Below are 18,751 nucleotides of genomic sequence, written 5' to 3'. Positions count from 1 at the left end.
CTCTTATCAACCAGATGGTGCTGCATAATAGACCTTAATAGTCTTACTTGTACAACCCTTCTTTCTATCACATGTGTTTGTAACTATGGCTAAAAGTAAACTCGTGTCCTCATCCCGAGGTGGTGCGGCTCTTTTCAGGCACACCCCCATTGGAGGTGAGCTGCACGTACCATTTCAACCACATACCAGCCCTCCTGCCATTCTTAAATTTCTGGCAGTACCGGGAATCGAACCCGGGCCCCCGAGGACGGCAGCTAATAACACTAACCGTTACGCTACGGAGGCGGACACTATGGCTAAAACAGCTGTGTGATCACTTAGGCTATACTGCACATTCTATCACTTGAGTTTCTCTATAGAGCTCATCTGGTTTTATCAACACCATGTCTAGAATATTCTTTCCTGTAATTGATTCCGTTACTTTCTGTCAGTCATGTTATCTTCCCAGTATTTTTTTTTGTAAAAAGTGAGATCACCCATGATAATCACTTTCCTTTCTTTGCCATTCCCCATATGGCTGATTTTCATTTCAGGATTTTACATCCCAAAAACATGAAGTTGCCTCTTATGTTTAGAGATGAGCCTTACATCGGGGATTTCATGTTCTCATCCTTATCTTTTTCATAGCTTACCAATTCATGTTTCACCAAAATGAATACTTCCCCTCCCATTGAATCTGTCCTGTCTCTCCAATAAACACTTTAGTTCTTGAATAGAATTTCCACTTCCACAATATCTCTTCTTAGCTATGACTTAACTCCTATTGGAATATCTAGTAAATACTTTATATACATTTATTCTATTCCTTTCTGTACAATAGTTCTACAGTTTAACACTAACAAATTTATGTCATCCTTACTTGACTTTCAGCTCCCTGTACTCTAATCACTGCTTCCTAATCCATGCCATTTCCCTGATTGTACTCCCCTATAATCCTTCTGTCCAAACTTCCTAACGTAAATGTACCCCCCTGTAATTCAAGTATACCGTATAGCTTATATTTTCCAAGGCTATGGCAGAGCAACAATTTTCAATGGAGATAAGGAGTTTTTAACCCTCAGCGGACGACTGTTGGGCATTTCCTGACATCCTAGTTTCCTGTTCTGGACGTATGTCGGGATATACCCGCCAGCTGTTTCCATGGTAAATATATAAGCGTGTGAAACAATTTACATTAGTCAGCTGTGAAAATGGCGGTGCGCAGGCAGGCTAGTGCTACTTCATCTAATGTAGCTCATTTTTTAGATCAAATTGACAGCAGTGATGACGAATTATCAGCTAAGGACAGTGAGTTCGAGGTTGCCATTGATGATTTCACGGCCCATACTTATAGACATGATGTAGGCTTATGGGCTTATGCTGTGTCAAGAAAATAAGGTGAAATTCTTTACGAGAAAGGCTTTCTCATGGACAGTCAGGATTTTCTTCTGATAATGCAGAGCATAGTTCTCTGCGAAACTGCCAGTCACATGTCATTGAGTTCGATGTTTCTCAGAGTGATGATTACAATTCTAGTGAAATGGAAGTAGTTGAAAGCAAGAATGAAAGCGATAAAAATAGTAGTGAACCAGACAATGGTTGGAGAGTTTATTGCCCAGCTGATCCGAACTTCATAAAGAAACCACACACTTTTATTAGTGGTTTCTCACCTCACACCCATAACAAACCATCTAGGTACTCCCATTGAATTTTTTACATTATTTTTTACGGAAGATTTGGTACAACAAATTGTTGATGAGACTAAGAGAAAATTACAAATGAATACACCATTGAGGGAGAGGAGCATCTGGGATAACTGGACTCATGTGACAAACGTAGAAATAAGGATTTTTCTCGGTGTAGTACTCAATATGGTCATGAATCCTAAACCAAAGATTGTGCAGTGTGCAGCAACAGGCAGAAAAAGGGCAGAAGAAGGGAAGCAGTGTATTTCTGCAACACCTGCACTAAGAAATTTGTACTTCATCCTGGAATTTGCTTCAAGAAGTAACACACGGAGAAGAAATATAAGTAGGACAGGGGCAAACTGTCTTTTAACTACGTAGGTTGAGTCATAAGTCATGGCAACTATTTTTTTTCTCGCGAACAGGAGACAACACGGAAAATGTATGCATTTGGAAACGTACGGTATGTACTTGCGTACGGTGCCATTAGATGGTGTATGTAAACAACAGTGTGGGTTTAAGCATGCCCCCGATTTCAGTGTGTAAGTGAGAGCGTCACAAAGTGGAAGTCAATGGCATACAATGTTCAAGGTGTTCTTGTGTGTCATCCAGTGCGTGAGGGGCACACTGTCAATGCAGTTTATTACAATTCCTTTTTGTTGTACCAATTGTGCCATGCAGTGCAAACCAAATGTCCAGATCTTTTGGACAACGTCATAATCCTACATGATAACGCGACAGCTCACACAGCAGCCATCGTTCAGCGTCGCTTACAACAGTGGGGATGGGAGGTTCTTCCACACCCGCCTTATTCACCTGATCTGAGCTCATGTGACTATGATCTAATCCCCAAAGTCAAGAAGCATTACATGGACAACGGTTTGCTAACAAAGAGGACATTGTAACAGCATTTCAGAGAGAGGTGTCACACGTTAGCGATACACATGCAACGAATGGTATTCAGCGCCTGCCCCACCGCTGGCAGCACCCAGTGAAAACCTTGGGTGATTATTTCGTAGGTCTGTAACCAGTGGAGACCTGTCTTTTGTACATAGTCTTGTGTATTTGCTGTCTATACCATAATAAAAAAATGTTTACCAATGGCCTGTTTTCTGTCACTTTCCTATGACAATCTCCTGAAGTCAGAATTTGTCTTCAGGCACTATGCATAAATACATTACCTATATTTCCAAATGGATATCTTAGATTTTCCGTGTTGTCTCCTGTTCGCAAGAAAAAAAAAATAGATACCATGACTTATGACTCGACCCTCGTACATGTTTACTGCTTATAGTATGTATCTAGTTTGATAAATTAATTCATAATGTTGTGAGTAAGAGTTTGTATCTTCATTATACCTTCATTGTAAATATACAGCTTTTTTTGAAGAAAAAAATACAACTAGTACAGGACTACACAAGAAAAAAATTTGTCCGCTAAGGGTTAATGAACATGTACCCTTATGGTTGTGGTGCTATGTCATAAATTGTGACTTATTTCTAAACTAAAATCTATATCTCTCTCCTGTGTGTCATTTATGTTTTATGCATTAGACTTTAAGCTAAGTGGTGAATTACTGTGAAAGTTGAATATTGAGGGGAATGATTATGTGGCTTAGGCCCCTATTTGATAAATCTTAGTAGAAGCTCAGAATTGTCCACCAAGTTATTATTTCATGTTGAAATTTGATATCGTTAATAAGTTGTTTTCCATGTTTCAGATCTGAAATCTACCAGTAGGTATTCAACAAGAGCAACTATCATTTATTTTATAATACAGAAATCTCATAAATTTTCTCTGCACAGTTTGTCATCTGTTTATTCTTATGACTTCTTGGCTTCCAGAGATTACTAGCATATTGTGAATTAGAAAGTGTAAGGCTTCAGGCCAGCCTTACAGTCTAGAGGTAGCGAAGCATGTCTTTCTGTTACACAGAGGCCCTGAGATCAGTTCCTGGCCAGATCAGGGATTTTTTCATGGATCTGGGGCTGGTTCACAGATCTGCTGGTAGATCAGTGGGGCCAGGACCTTGTTTTTCTTGATGTGTTCAGTAGCTTTCTTCACTTCAGTATCCGTGATGCAAGAGATTGGATCAGCACATATCTTATCATCAGGGATAGGTGGATGTGGATACTCTGTTTTAGATTAAAGTTCTCTTGACAGTCTTTGAGAATCACTTTTGTCTAGTACTCCTTTCCCAACTTTGTCCTTCACACACTTGTTGCTTAATGTCTTGGGTTGTCTTGGCTCGTGTTCTCGTGAGATGGTAGATTTTCTTCTCACTATCTTTTGTGTCTATGAAACATAGACATATATGTCATGGTAGCTCATATACATCATGGTAGCTTTTGTTCATGCTGCTGCGACAGTCCTCTTGGCCTCTGTCTGGCTGTTGGTGTATTTCAACCAGTTTTCATGAGTCTTCTTGGCATATCACACCCTGAATGCTGCCTTCTTCTCCTGCACCTTTCCTTTTACTTGATACATCCACGTGAGTTATCTATGTGCATGTGTCTTGACTTTTGACTTGCAGAACCTCTTTTGTGGCAGAGGTAGTGGTGTAAAAATACAATGGTTTATTACAATCCATCTCTTCGATACATAATTAGCTTAGTTAGGATTACATCCTTACTAAATTGTTATACATGGTACATGTTTCGCTCTTTTTCTGAGCATCATCAGCCGCTATAGTTACTCTAGGTTGATTAGGATCTTGACCTTGAACTTTGAAATATTTTATGCTACTTTACGAACATATGCATTTTTTACCAAATTCTTTGATAATCTTACTTAATTACAATGTTCATGTATGAATCTTAGCTATGGATCTAAAAAACTTTACTGTTACTTACATATTCAGTTTAATCTATTATTGTCTTAAAAAGTCTGTTCTTTAAGCTAAAAACATTAATTGTCTAGATCCATAGCTAAGATTCATACATGAACATTGTAATTAAGATTGTCAAAGAAATTGGTAAAAAATGCATATGTTTGTAAAGTAGCATAAATGATGTCAAGATCCTAATCAACCTAGTGAAACTATAATGCCTGATGATGCTCAGAAAAAGAGCGAAATATGTACCATGTATAACAATTTAATAAGGCTGTAATCCTAACTAAGCCAATTACCCTTGTGTCCAAAAGTTAAGCATAAGTTACGAGTAAGCAGGGTAACAGGGAATAGACCGCAAATCGCACGATGTATACACCTACCAACCTGACGTGTTCGCTCTATATAGGAAAGCAGTGTTCCCTGCTTTGACTAGCGGCGTAACCACAAGGTAAACACAGCCAGTGCCTGCGCCCCATATTCCCTCAGTCGTGTTTGCCCTGTTATAGTGTGCGGTGTGTAGTCTCGTGGTGATCTTGACAACACACTGGCACGCCGTCGCCATTTGGACCCCATTTTGCAGGGTAGAATATTCGGTCGCCTGGAAGCAGGCCAGACACAGACCAAAGTTGCCGTATCCTTGAAAGTGCCACAAAGTGTCATTTCCAGGCTTTGGAGATGATTTCGAAAGACAGGAGATGTTAGTCGTAGGCCAGTACCAGATCGACCAAGGGTAACCACCCCACAGCAGGACCGATATCTGGCCTTAACCACCGGACGAAATCGGAGTGCACCTGCAAGACAATTGTCGGTGGAGCTTGCAGCCGTCTCAGAGGTTGCTGTTTCCCGGCAAACTGTGTACCGGAGGCTCAGAACAGCAGGGCCATTTGCCCGATGTCCAGCGGTGTGCGTCCCGCTCACTCCAGCACAGAGGCGGGCCCGTTTACTGTGGAGCCGCCAACATCGAAACTGGACCATGAATGAATGAATGCATGTGCTCTTCACAGATGAATCCTGCTTCCCGTCGCACATTAATCTGGAGAGAAGCGGGTAGCTGATACAACCATAGGAACATTGTGGAATGGGCCCAGTGTGGTGGTGGCGTTATTATGTGGGGTTGCATCATGTTGCATGGCCGTAAGGACCTGCACATCTTCATGGATGGTCCGAGGAACACTGTTAACGCTCGAAGATACAGGGATGAGGTACTGAGACCACATGTTCGACGCTTCAGAGGTGCGGTTGGTCCAGACTTCCTCTTAATGGATGATAATGCCCGACCGCACCACGCTGCTCTGGTGGATGAATTTCTGGCTGGGAAAGGCATTTATCACATGGACTGGCCAGCAAGGTCTGTGGATCTGAATCCTATAGAACATGTCTGGGATGCCTCCACCAAGGACCCTCCAAGAACTTCGCATTGCCCTGTTGTAGGAATGGGATTGACTGCCACAAGACCATCTGATAGAGAGCATGCCACATTGCTGCGGAACATGTGTGGCCATTAGGGGTAATCATACACCCTATGAACTGCATATTTTGTTGTAGAAGACATTGCCAAGTTTTGTTAGTACCGAGCTTGATAGCTGCAGTCGCTTAAGTGCGGCCAATATCCAGTATTCGGGAGATAGTAGGTTCGAACCCCTCTGTCGGCAGCCCTGAAAATGGTTTTCCATGGTTTCCCATTTTCACACCAGGCAAATGCTGGGGCTGTACTTTAATTAAGGCCACGGCCGCTTCCTTCCCACTCCTAGCCCTTTCCCGTCCCATCGTCGCCATAAGACCTATCTGTGTCGGTGCAACGTTAAGCAACTAGCAAAAACAAAAAAAAAAGTTTTGTTGTTGTCAAAGGTGTACCTTAGCTATCTGAACCTTTCTGACACTTTTTTTTTTTGGACAAGTCGTGTAACATATGGTGCGTGATTCAGCTTCAACTTGTTCAGCTATCCGTCTGACATTCCTATCAGGCGGTATGGCCTCATTCAGTGATTATGCTTAACTTTTGGACACTAGTGTATGTATTGAATAGGTGGATTATAATAAGCCATTGAATTTTTACATAATAATAATAATTAATGATCTTCAATACGGGTTCTAAAATGAGAATAGTTACTTGTAAGAGGTAATGGTGTCGTGAAGTGTGAGCCGTATGTCGTCTGGTGAGTCAAAGATAATCTCAGGGAAGTTTATGCTATTTTTGATGGCCTTTTTCTTGTCACTCAGTTTCCACCACTTGATTGCCTCATGGCCTACTGTACTGCAACTTTCCTGTACCATGATTTTCACAATAGCTACGATGAGTTTATGTTGAGGAGCCAAGTAGTCATTTGGCCGAGCTCGATAGCTGCAGTCGCTTAAGTGTGGCTAGTATCCAGTATTCGGGAGATAGTGGGTTCGAACCCCACTGTCGGCAGCCCTGAAGATGGTTTTCTGTGGTTTCCCATTTTCACACCAGGCAAATGCTGGGGCTGTACCTTAACTAAGGCCACGGACGCTTCCTTCCCATTCCTAGGCCTTTCCTGTCCCATCGTCGCCATAAGACATATCTGTGTCGCTGCGATGTAAAACAAATAGCGAAGTAGTCCTTTGCATCAGCCACAGCAGAAAAGTCACTCTTCTGCATGAAGACAATTTAATGTGACTGCTGTTATTGCTCACTAGAGTACATGATCAGGTAGTAGTTTCATTTCTTGAAAATGTGTTTGTGAGGAGGTTGGTAGGTTTGGCAAAGTCAAGGATTCTTCTCCCATTGTCATTCCTCGTGCATATCCGTTGTTTCCATGGCAGTTGTATCCATCCCTGGCACTCCCTACACGTTCGTTCAGGTTACTTCAGAGGAGAAGCAGTTCCTCCATGGGACACAGTGAGATGTAATCGAATAGCTCATTCCAGAAATGTTCTTTCTTCTCTTCATTGCAACCTACAAATGGTAGTCGTCAGTATTTGTAACAGCAGACATATGTGTATGAACTCAGCTACATAGTTTGGAGTTGACAATAAAGACCACTCCTCTAGGTTTGGTTGTGCCGTGGTAAACGAGTTAGTAGTCCTCACCAATGAGGCACCATCTTGTTTCATGTATAAAGGCAATGTCCACTTGACAAGGTTTGAGAACATCTGCAAGCTCACGGCTTTGTCCCATAAGCATCCCTATATTGAGTGTGGCAGTGCACAGTGATTTCTCTCACACTAACTTCTTTAACTGACTACATCCGTCAGTCAATAGCCCTAATCCATTTCTTACATTGGGCAGGTGAGTGCAAGACACATTGCCTCAGGGATAACCTTGCAGTTACAGTAAGCGCTCTTGATCTATTTGATTGCAGTGAGGTTAAACCATTACATGTAATATGTACATATTAAACCATTTAAATTGAAACAAGAAATTAAGTGGTTCCACCTATTCAATACAAGTAAATAAGAAATGTAGTGTTACATTCTTATTCGGTTAAAAGCGGTACCGGTTTCGGCCACCAATCTGGGTCATCATCAGCCGATTAAAAATACAAAAACAGTGCATAGGAAAACAAAAAATTAAACGATAAGTCTTTCATAAAAGCAGTTCAAGAACCAATATAAGACAATAGGGGTTAGCACTGCGCAATTTTAAATCATAAAATCCAGAAGAAGTCGAAGATCAGTCACTTATATGTAGCAAGGTGCAAGTCCCTGAAGAGTAGCACAACACATGCAATGTCCGGCACCGTGCCTTAAAATGTTTACAAGAAGAAGTGAACAGTTTATTGAACAAGACTGCAAACATTGCAGGATGCAAAGTCACAACACGATTTAATAAATTTGAAGTCCCAAAATTGTGTAGAAGTTGAAGACAAGTCGCTTAAATAACGTAAGATGCTAGCTCTTGAAGATCGGCGCAACATACGCAATGTCCAGCACTGTGCTTTTAAACGCCGACGAAACTCGGTGAATAGCTTAAAGAACAAGCCTGCAAATGCTTCAGTTGCGAAAATATATAATACAAGTTAATATAATTGAAGTATATATCAATGGTAATAGGATCTTGTAGATTCTTTAGAGATGCAGAACAGTCTGACATTGGGCAGTTTAGAGATATTGCCAGTAAAAAATGAGGCTGCCCCTAGCATGGAGAACAGATGCCTTTTGAAGCTACTCCTCTTGAGTGCAGTCGTTACCTCTAGTGGGATTTCAGTAGCATTTCCCCTACTATAGGCCCACACCCTCCTTTAAAGGCTCTGCTGCCTGTTGGGAATTAGGTTTTTTCCACCACTTAATACTCTATGTGGAGTCACTGTCTGTACAGTCTACTCCATACCATAGCAGGATGAACCTGGCCAGACATAAATTGGTTTGATAGATATCATGTTACTAAATATTTTATTAGCATTAATTGTATGAACAGTTTAGTGACAGTTTGTGTACATTGTAAAACTTGCAGTTGGACATTTTATTGTATGTGGAGATAAATGATGAATAAAAATAGAGATAATGCATTTCCAAGATTTTATAATTTGATTCAGTGTTTACTCATTATTTTGATTTTATGTTGTTACAGGTAGCCTCTGTGCACAATTATGGTGCATTTGTAAAGATCCCTGGTGGACGTGAACAGGGATTGGTTCATCGGACACAAGTGTCTAAAGCTGTTGTTGAGGATGTTACAGAGGTTCTTCAGCGTGGAGAACGTGTTTGGTGCAAAGTTATCAGTATTACTGTGAGTGTTTTAGCTATTAAATAGATATAAATATTTTTATAACTTTTGAAGTTAATTTAATGAATTTAGGCATAGCCTTACACTGTTTTAGGGATATGTGACACTAGTGAGTTCCCAACTAAATCTGCTTTTTCTTGATCTTTTCCTACATTCTTGTCTGATAATATTTGGTTCTTTTCTGCTCCTGAAACAGATGTATTTCTGTATTCTTTGTTACTTCAAAATTCACAGCCAATTATTATTATTGTTTCCGTAATTTCTATGGTTCAGAGAGGGAAAGAAGCGTGAGGAGTAAATGGTTGGACAAAGCATGAACCAAAGTTTAAATTTTGTCTACACTATCTACTGAAAAAAATGTATTTTCTTTTCTTTGTTATTACTTGGGTTATGTGACAACAATAAAAGTTCTACAAGTGGGATATATCACAAAAGGAGCTTCGAAACTCAGAAATTTACAATAGGCGAGCTTATGAGCTTAGAAAATTTACAATAAAGGGAGAAAGAACTCCCATTTTGAATAAGTCAGTCATGGAATGCAGACCAGTAGGTCTTATAAATTTACAATTGTAAGGATAGGCCAGCCTTTACATAACCGAGAGTAAAATAGAATAAGTACAGTTCGGAGAAAGAAGCCATAGCTTCTAGAACAGAGTTACACAGGATGGGCCTCGAACTCTGGAGCTCAGTTTAAAATTATACGTTACAAATGCCCTTTGTTGGACCAGGAGATTACATTAATGTTAATTGTCTAACACCACAGACACTTGAAGCAGCAAATACCGTCTGCTTAAATTAATAAGGTAATACCTTAGCTACGTTTATCTTATGGGGGAGCCACACTCGAAAGAAGGATCAAAAGATCCAGACAGTTCACAGAGGCCAAAGCTCATACAACACTGTCATGAAAAGAAAGAGAGAGAGAAAAGAAAGGAAGAGATTAAATTACACTAGAAAGCCCCAAAACAAAATATGAGTAATGGAGGCTGAAACATTTAAGAACTCCAATATTTAAGATTAAAGAAAAACCTGACAGGACATAAAGCCAGATGACACAGTGGATAAACTGAAGTCCAAAAAAAAAGGTAGATGAATTTAGAATATAGAGACCTTAGTCACACAAAACAATAATTGAAGAAGGGAAACTAAGGTACACGCTCATGCATCCTTGACTTACATGATTTAATTCCTGTAACTCCTGGGTGGAGCACTGGGCACATACAACAGCTCTCCACCTGACTCGATTTGCTGCCACTGTCGTGATGTTCTTCCAAGATTTCCGAACTGTCGCCGCCATGTTATCCTTGGTCACCCCTTTCTACTAGCTCCCTGAGGATTCCATTAAAGAGCCTGTTTTGGTACTCGTATGTTGTCAGGGCCTCAGCACAGGGTGTGTCCTATCCATTTCCAGTTTTGTTCTTTTATCTGGGCTTCAGCCATTCATTGCTGGGTATGCTCCCACAATTCTTGATTAAATATAATCTCAAGCCTTCACACTCCTAGGGTGGTTCTCAAACATTTGTTGATCAAATTCTGGACTTTTACATGTTATATCTTCAGCCACCTTCCATGTCTCACAACCGTAAAAGAGTACAGATTTCACGTTAGATTCAAAGGTCCTCAAATTTCATCTTAGTCCTCAGTTCTTGAGACTTCCACACTGGTCGGTGCTGGCCCCATCTAGGGACACCAAGACCTTGACGTCGGTGTGGGGGCTTGTGTGCTTGTTGATCCCGAGGGCTGTGCCAGCTCAGGGTCACCCATGCTGGATTGGCCTCGGTGTAGGGCTAGACAGGTGTCTCCCAAGTTGTCTGAGAGGTGTCTGTGCTCTTTGTTCCTCATAACCATTTCTACCTTTCTATTCTCACCTTCTTAAATTTCATTCCTCTTCCTGTCTAGCCACCCTCTCTGCCTTGGGTAGAATAGGTTAGTACGGGGGTTTTATCCTCCCCCAATCACAAGTTTCTGGTCGTGGCGAGGTGATGCATGGCTACTGGGAGAGTTTTCTGAGTGACCCCCCTCCAGATACCGGGCGCCCTCTGGAGTATCTAGCCTTGCCTTTGGTACTATAATCAGTAATTCAATCGAAGAAATTGTTGCTGGTGAAGTTGACGAGATGCGCAAGCTCTGCGATGGATCCATACTTAACAAGATATCTACAGTTGAACAGTCCATACGGCTACTTAAAGCCAAGTTGTTTGGAAAGGTAGAGGTGAAAATTGAGAAGCACCAAACCCTGAACTCACGCAAGGCAGTTATATTCCACAGGGTTTTGGTTAAGTATTCCAATGATACTATCATCCGGTACCTAGCACATCGGGGTGTAACCGACGTGAAGAGGTTGAAGAGACGTGTGGGAGATAAGCTGCTCGATACGGGTGCTTTGACGCCTAGACCGTGCCTGAACAGATAAAAGTGGCAATGTATCGTATGACTGTTCGACCGTATATTCCAACACCAATGAGGTGCTATAACTGTCAAAAGTTTGGCCACACCTCACTGCGATGTACAGGTACGATGACTTGTAAAATGTGTGGGAAGTGCGAGTATGCTGGGGTTGACTGCACACCACCACCACCTTTGTGCGTCAACTGCCCAGGTGTGCATGCTCCAATCTCAAAGAAGTGCCCCACATTCAAGCAGGAGAAAAAGATCCAGGAGATAAAAACATTGGATAAGTTGTCGAGTCCATGGCTGCTTCGGAGTTCTCCATCTCCTTTGCTGAAAAGGTTGCAAAAGTGTGGATCATGCCAGAGTCTTTTGTACAAAACATCAGTACAGACAGTGCATTGAAAAGTCAGAGTTACCAATAAGAACTGTTTAGTAAGGAATTGGAGATACCAAGAAAGTATTAGAAAATGCAGCAAAAGGTAAAGGTGCATTATTGCCGACGTTTCCTGGGAAGAGCCCTTCCCAGGAATGTTCAGCTGGGAAGTCCTCCCTCACGAGAGCAGGGGGGGGGGGGGATTTCCCCAAATAGGGCTGGAAAGTCCAGCCCTCCTACTAAAGCCCAGATTACAAAGGAGGAGAAGGGGAAACCACAGCACTCCCCTAAAAAACGGGAGAGGATGCCTTCTCCAAACCGATCGGGGGGTCACAGGCTTCCCAAAGAACACCGGCAAGCCATCTCCCAGCTCTCCTTCAAAGACTAAGGAAACGGTGGGCAAAAGTGAGAGGCCTCGGCGACCTCTACTTCGATCCCTTTCTGGGGAACCTAGTTCTCCCAGAAAGAAGGTCCACTGCTGCAAATCAGAGAGATTACCATCCATGGAGTGTTCAGTCTCCAAATCACCCTCTAGTGAGGAAACAATGGAGACTGAACCTCTCATTGTAGTGGATGCTGATGACGACAAAATAGAAAAGGACAAGGCCGGCGGAAACTGGCAGGTAGTTGACCACAAGAAGGGCAAGCAACTGTCCTAATTTCGTTGCACTCCCTATCCACACAATGGCACTTATGCAGTGGAACTGCAATAGTTATTACTAGGGACCTGAAAAACTAGCATCTATTTGTTTCAAAATTAGCATCTATTTTTTCCAAAATTGGCAACTATTTTTTCCAAAATTAGCATCTATTTACAAAGTTAAAATAATCGCATGGTATTATTAATTTTAACGATTCCAAGTTTATGAAGTGCAGTTATTGTCCTTGGTTCATACACAGTACAAATTCATTGTTCAAATGAAAGCATTGTCAGTACTTCGGCATTGCTTTTTTTCAAATTGCACCGTCTGTCTGTAACCACTGTGTTGTAATGAGACAACATGCGCTTGCTATCTACATTGTTCGTTGGGGTCCACAACAACTCAAGACAGTATTTAGCAAATATGCTGAACTCTGTCTGAACTGCAGTTAATGCAAGCATGACATCACATTTTTCACTTTCTTTCATCTGGGTTTGAATTGCATGTTTCAGAGAACAGTAACCAGACCAGATATCGTTTCGTGAGAGATCTGTTACTCCAAACAATTTCTCAAGCTCATCTAATTTTTCAGTGTTATTCAAAATTATATTTTTTGGATGCAAAGCTTGAGAAATTGACACAAAATGCTTATGGTTGGGGTCTTTAGCTTTCAATGTGGCTAGCTTGCACTGTGAAGAATGAGCAGCTTTGACAAATGTGTCTCTACATGCAGCCTGCTGTAGAGGAGTGAGCTTAATCAAAGCATCATTAGTTGCCGCAGAAAAATTCCCCTCACAAATTAAGGTAAAACTGGCGTCAAGGTTCTGCAGTTTGGGGTAAAGGAGATGAGAGGTAGGATACAGAGACCCTTCAAGTTCAGTAAGAAGGTCAACCAATCCAGCTGCATGATCTGTGACAAAAACCATGTGGGAGTGAAGCCTATTCACTTCTCGGTCACTCAGATCAGTCAGGTACTTAATACCACAGTTGTTGATGTCTTACATGACAGACATCTTGAAAAATGTAACAACATCAGTAAAGTAAGCACTCAAATAGAAGACAGCCTGAAACCAGCTATTCCATCAGGTTATGGCAGGTGCAGGAAAAAGCTTTGCTTTCTTTGAAGCACCTTACTTCGATGTTAAGAATTGTAAATAATTATATTTTCGCTTTCTTGTGTTCAAAAATGCAGACTTTACTATCGCATCCACATCATTTAAATCTGTCATCACTGTGACCCAACTATTGCCAACCAAGCTGATCTTATGTGCCCAGCACTGTACATGCATTAAATGATCCCCTATGACCACACTTAATGTTTCATAACACCGGGTCATGTACGGGGCACTGTCATTAACAAACACTTTAACTGCATCATATGGTACACTATAACTGCGCAGAGCTTCTAAAACAGCACGAGAGCAGTTTGTAGCATTTCCTGCATCAAGATAGTTCACAGAAACAACGTGCAGCTCTCTTTTCGATCCGGCTGGGACTTGGAATATGATGATAAAAACACAACGGCCCATTCTATCTGTAGTTTCATCACAGAGTATGTTGATGTTCTTCCCCACTAGAGCCTCTGCTGTTCTTTTCTGGTGGTCAGATGCAACTTCTAGAAAGGAAGAAAGACCTCAAATTATAACAAAATAATTCAAAATTACTGGGTCAATTGGGTACGGGTAAGATAGTTCGATATGGAAATCGCACACAAATTTGGTATCCTTCAATTTTGCGTGTGGTTTCGATGTCGTAATACCTAAAACGTACGCAATCAATGAAATAGAAACTTACCCGGTAAATATACTTCACGTAGAGTTCTCACGCATGACAGCTCTTCATTTGAAAACTCAGTGATCCAGGCTCTTAGCTCTTTGTTTTCTAGCTTTTCCAGAGGTATATTTGCTTTGGCAAATACTTCAACTGTGCGTTTCAAGAAGTTATCTCTGAAAATTTTTCGTCTTTTACAACTATCTGTGTAAGCACAGAAGATTGCTTTCTTTGAGACGTACTAGCAGCAGGGATTGAACTTTCGTTATCGCGTCGCTTACCCACGTGTTTTTCAGATTTAACATGTTTCACAATGCTATCCTTTTTTTCCCACCCAACTCGGCAATTACAATACTTGCAAAACACTGTCGTTGAATCTGTGGCATATGAACCATCCTTTGCATATTGCTGAGCCCTTTCGTGCGCAGTTTTTGCCGTGCGCCCCATAACCTAAACAATAGCTCGACTTTCTACTCTTCACTAGTTTCAGTTTTGAATCAAAGAGAACAACAGGAAAACAACACTGCATCTATCTCGTTATTTCCGTGACACTCGATTTACATTTCGATAATAATCGATACAGATCTTATTCCCCTTGCCTTGCTATTCCCATTGTAAATATCGATTAAAGTCAGCAAGCAGCAATTGATCGGCTACTTTTCTTCATCGATCGGAATGGTCGAAAGATTTATGCATCATATTTTGAGTATTTCTGACGATTTTGCCGAAATATGTTGTTTTCGCCAGTAAAATAGCACATTTTTGCAGAATTCGCATATTCATACTAATTTCGCATTTTGGGTCACAATTCGCATTTTGGGTCACAATTCGCATTTTGTCGCACGGCTATTTATGCGTAAAAGTGATTTTATTCCACATTAGAATTGCCGTAGGCTTGGATTCAGTACAAGATTCAAAAATTTGCATTTATCACAAATGTGATTTTTCAGGTCCCTAGTTATTACTGTCGCATAGCTGAGTTACATCAATTGATATCCATCTTGGTGGCCTCCACAGTCTGTCTACAGGAATCTCGTTTGAGACGTAGACACGACGTGACTATGAGAGGATATTGTCTTTATTCTAAAGACAGAGTATCTGTAGATGGTGCTGCGACTGGGGGCGTTTGTACCCTAGTCCGCTCAGACATTTTCAGCTATGAAGTACCGCTCCATACTCAGCTAGATGCAGTTGCATTTCGCGCTCTGTTGTCATTATTGGCAACATGTACATTCCACCGGACTACGATCTTGAAATGCATGCACTACAAGATCTGATTGCTCAGTTACCTCCTCTTTTTCTCATGCTGGGAGACGTGAACGCCCGTAACACACTCTGGGGTTCTCCGTTTTCCTGTGCTAGGGGAAGAATGCTCGAGCAATTGATCAACCAGTTTGATCTTTGTGTGCTTAACACAGGGGAACCAACTCATTTCAGCAGCCCATATGGCACATTCTCTCACCTGGATGTCACTGTGCAGCCATGTGCTAGTTCCTCTGTTACGGTGGCAAGTACATGATGACCTCTGTGATAGTGACCACTTTCCGATAATTCTATCTTTCTTAAATCAAAAACAGTCTGAAGTACCGAAGCGCTGGTTAATTCAGTGGGCAAATTGGCCAGAATTTTCCAGATGAGCAGTAATGGCCGACGACAGGCTGGAGTCTGTTGACGACCACATTTCTTCCATTACCACTGAAATTCTAGCTGCTGCAGAGGAAGCAATTCTTTCCTCGTCTGGTATTCCCAACAGATCCCATGGTGGACCAACGAAATTGCAGCATCCATACGTGATCATCGATGGGCTTTTAAGCATTATCGTCGGAATCCTACGATGTCCAATCATATCACATTTAAGCGTCTGCACGCGAAGGCCCTTTTTTTTAATTTGAGAAAGTAAGTAAGGTACGTGGTAAAAGTATGTGTTTTCCATGACGGCACATACTCTGTCATCACAAGTGTGGACAAAACTCCACCGTATTTTCAGAGTACAAAATATGCCCTCAGTCCCCGGAATCTCCATTAATGGAGATATCGTTACGATTCCTTCAGTGATTGCAGACCACATCACGTACATTTCACAGATACATCCAGCTCTGGGAGATACAATTCTGCATTTCTTCCAGTTAAGCACGAAGCAGAGACACACCATCTCTCTTTTGCCTCTAGTGCTTCGCATCTTTACTACGTGCCATTCACAGAGTAGGAGTTGCAGAATGCACTTGCACTATGCAGAGACAAGGTTCCTAGACCGAACAAAATCCACAATCAGATACTGGAGTGACAGATGTCTCAAGGATATCCTCATTCTATTCAACAGAATATGGAGTGAGGTGTGTTTCCATCTCAGTGGCGTGACGGAATTGTGATACCTATTCCCAAGCTATGTAAAGATAGTTATACACCAATATGCCTTACAACTGGCCTTTGTAAGTTATTTGAAAGGATGGTTAACCGGCGTCTTGTGTGGGCCATGGGAACAGAAGGTCTCTTGTCTAACTACCAGACTGGTTTCCGCTGTCATCGGTCTGCCACTCATCATCTGGTCAGACTGGAGAGCACCTTTCAGGAGGCCTTTCTCAGGAAGGAACACCTAGTCGCCGTGTTTCTTGACCTGAAGAAAGCTTACGATATTACCTGGTGATATGGGATTCTCTCCACACTACACCAGTGGGGATTTCTGGGAAATTTGCCAACGTTTATTGAGAACTTCATTTCCCCCCAGTTCTTTCGAGTCTGAGTAGGGAATGCATTTTCTCAATATTACATTCAGGAAATTGGAGTACTTCGGGGATCAGAACTGATTGTTACGCTGTTTGCAATTGCCATCAACAGCATAGTTGCCGCTGCTGGGCCCGCAGTCGTTCCGTCGCTGTATGTAGACAATTTAGCAACCGAGTCGACAGATGGGCCCTGCAAAATGGTTTTCAATTTTCAGTGGCAAAAACCCCAGTTTTACACTTTTGTTGACATCAGCTTGTGCATCATGAACCAGAGCTCCACTTGCAAAACAGTGTCTTACCACTGGTAGACACCTGCAGATTCCTGGGTCTCCCCATTTTGATAAGAGACTAACGTGGCAGCCCCACTTCCATCAGTTGAAGGTTGCCTGCATGAAGAGACTTAACATGCTTAAGTTTCTCAGCGGCACTTGGTGGGCGGCTGACTGTCCGGTGTTGCTACGTTTTTTCATGGCAACAGTCCCCTCCAGAATTGACTATAGAAGCGCGGCTTATGGCTCAGCATCAAAATCTACGCTGAGCCTATAGACAGTATTCACCATAGTGCAGTTAGGCTGGCAACAGGGCTATCTGTACTAGCCCCATTCCCAGCCTACTCGCTGAAATGGGAGTTACGTCTGTACAGATAAGGAGGCAGTATTACTCCTCACGTATGCTGCCAAATTTCGTGAATTTCCGCTACATCCTAGCTATCAATGCATATTTAGTACCCAATACCATCAGAGGTACCAAGTCCAGCCGAATGCCACAAGGCCGATCAGGTTTTGAATTGATAGCTTGTGTTTTGATTTAAATATAGATATTGGTAGTTGTCTTGGACAAACTGTTAGCGAGCTACCTCCGTGGTTAGTTCCGCGACCGGAAATACGTCTAGATCTTCTCCGTGGACGCAACATGAACAGGGATTCCTCCGTTTATTAGAGGTATTTCCAGGACTTTGTTCACCAATCTCAGGCCGCAAAACATATCTTCATGGATGGTTCTAAAATCGGAGAAAATGTTGGTTGCTCTTTCGTCACCAGTGATATGAGCTTGAAGATCTCGCTTCCTAGTGTATGTAGCATGTATACTGCGGAGTTTTATGCCATCTTAGAAGCTCTGCTGTTTTCACTGGGTGTCGAAAGAAGCCACTTTCTTATGTGTACAGATTCATTAAGCTCTCTGTAGTCTATTGAAACCTGATTCTCGCAACTCCCACTGGTGCAGCAGATTTATGACCTTCTAGCCAGGTCAAGTGATGCTGGCACCAGAATCACTTTCGCCTGGCTTCCAAGCCACGTTGTGATTGCGGGAAACGAACTTGCGGATGAAGCTGCAAAGAAAGTAGTACTTTTACCTCCAAGACCTATGAATGTACCTGCTAAAGATATTTGTTCTCAGCTACGTCAAACCATCTTGGCGTCCTGGGAATCGGAGTGGCTAGCTATCTGAACTTCTGACAAGCTGAGAGCAATTAACACATTGGAGACCGAGCCCGAGTATGTATAGGGGTGTGGTAACGGCTCAGACTGACTGCACCCGAGGCTAACTCGGGCCACATCTTTGTTATATTGTCAACACAGCCAGGACGAGAATCGCTTGGAAAGTATACATACCACTTTAAAGAAATTTTATAACAGCTATACCGTTTGTTCGTGTCCTCTGTCGTTGT

The 18,751-nt window shown here is 42.0% G+C and overlaps 1 protein-coding gene across 4 annotated transcripts in view; it reads left to right on the top strand.

Moving 5' to 3' along the window:
• Positions 1–18,751, top strand: part of LOC136866052 (zinc finger CCHC domain-containing protein 17) — a 182,755-nt gene that overhangs the window by 22,028 nt on the left and 141,976 nt on the right. For all 4 annotated transcript variants that reach the window (XM_067142699.2, XM_067142693.2, XM_067142717.2 and 1 more), the window contains exon 2: positions 9,029–9,187. In XM_067142699.2, the coding sequence (XP_066998800.2) occupies positions 9,029–9,187 (159 nt within the window). The remainder of the gene's footprint in view (positions 1–9,028; positions 9,188–18,751) is intronic.

The sequence above is a fragment of the Anabrus simplex genome, chromosome 1 (assembly GCF_040414725.1).
Source record: "Anabrus simplex isolate iqAnaSimp1 chromosome 1, ASM4041472v1, whole genome shotgun sequence".
NCBI classification, from domain to species: domain Eukaryota; kingdom Metazoa; phylum Arthropoda; class Insecta; order Orthoptera; family Tettigoniidae; genus Anabrus; species Anabrus simplex.
Note: the sequence above shows the minus strand (reverse complement) of the source record. Positions and strands in the feature narration are given on the sequence as shown.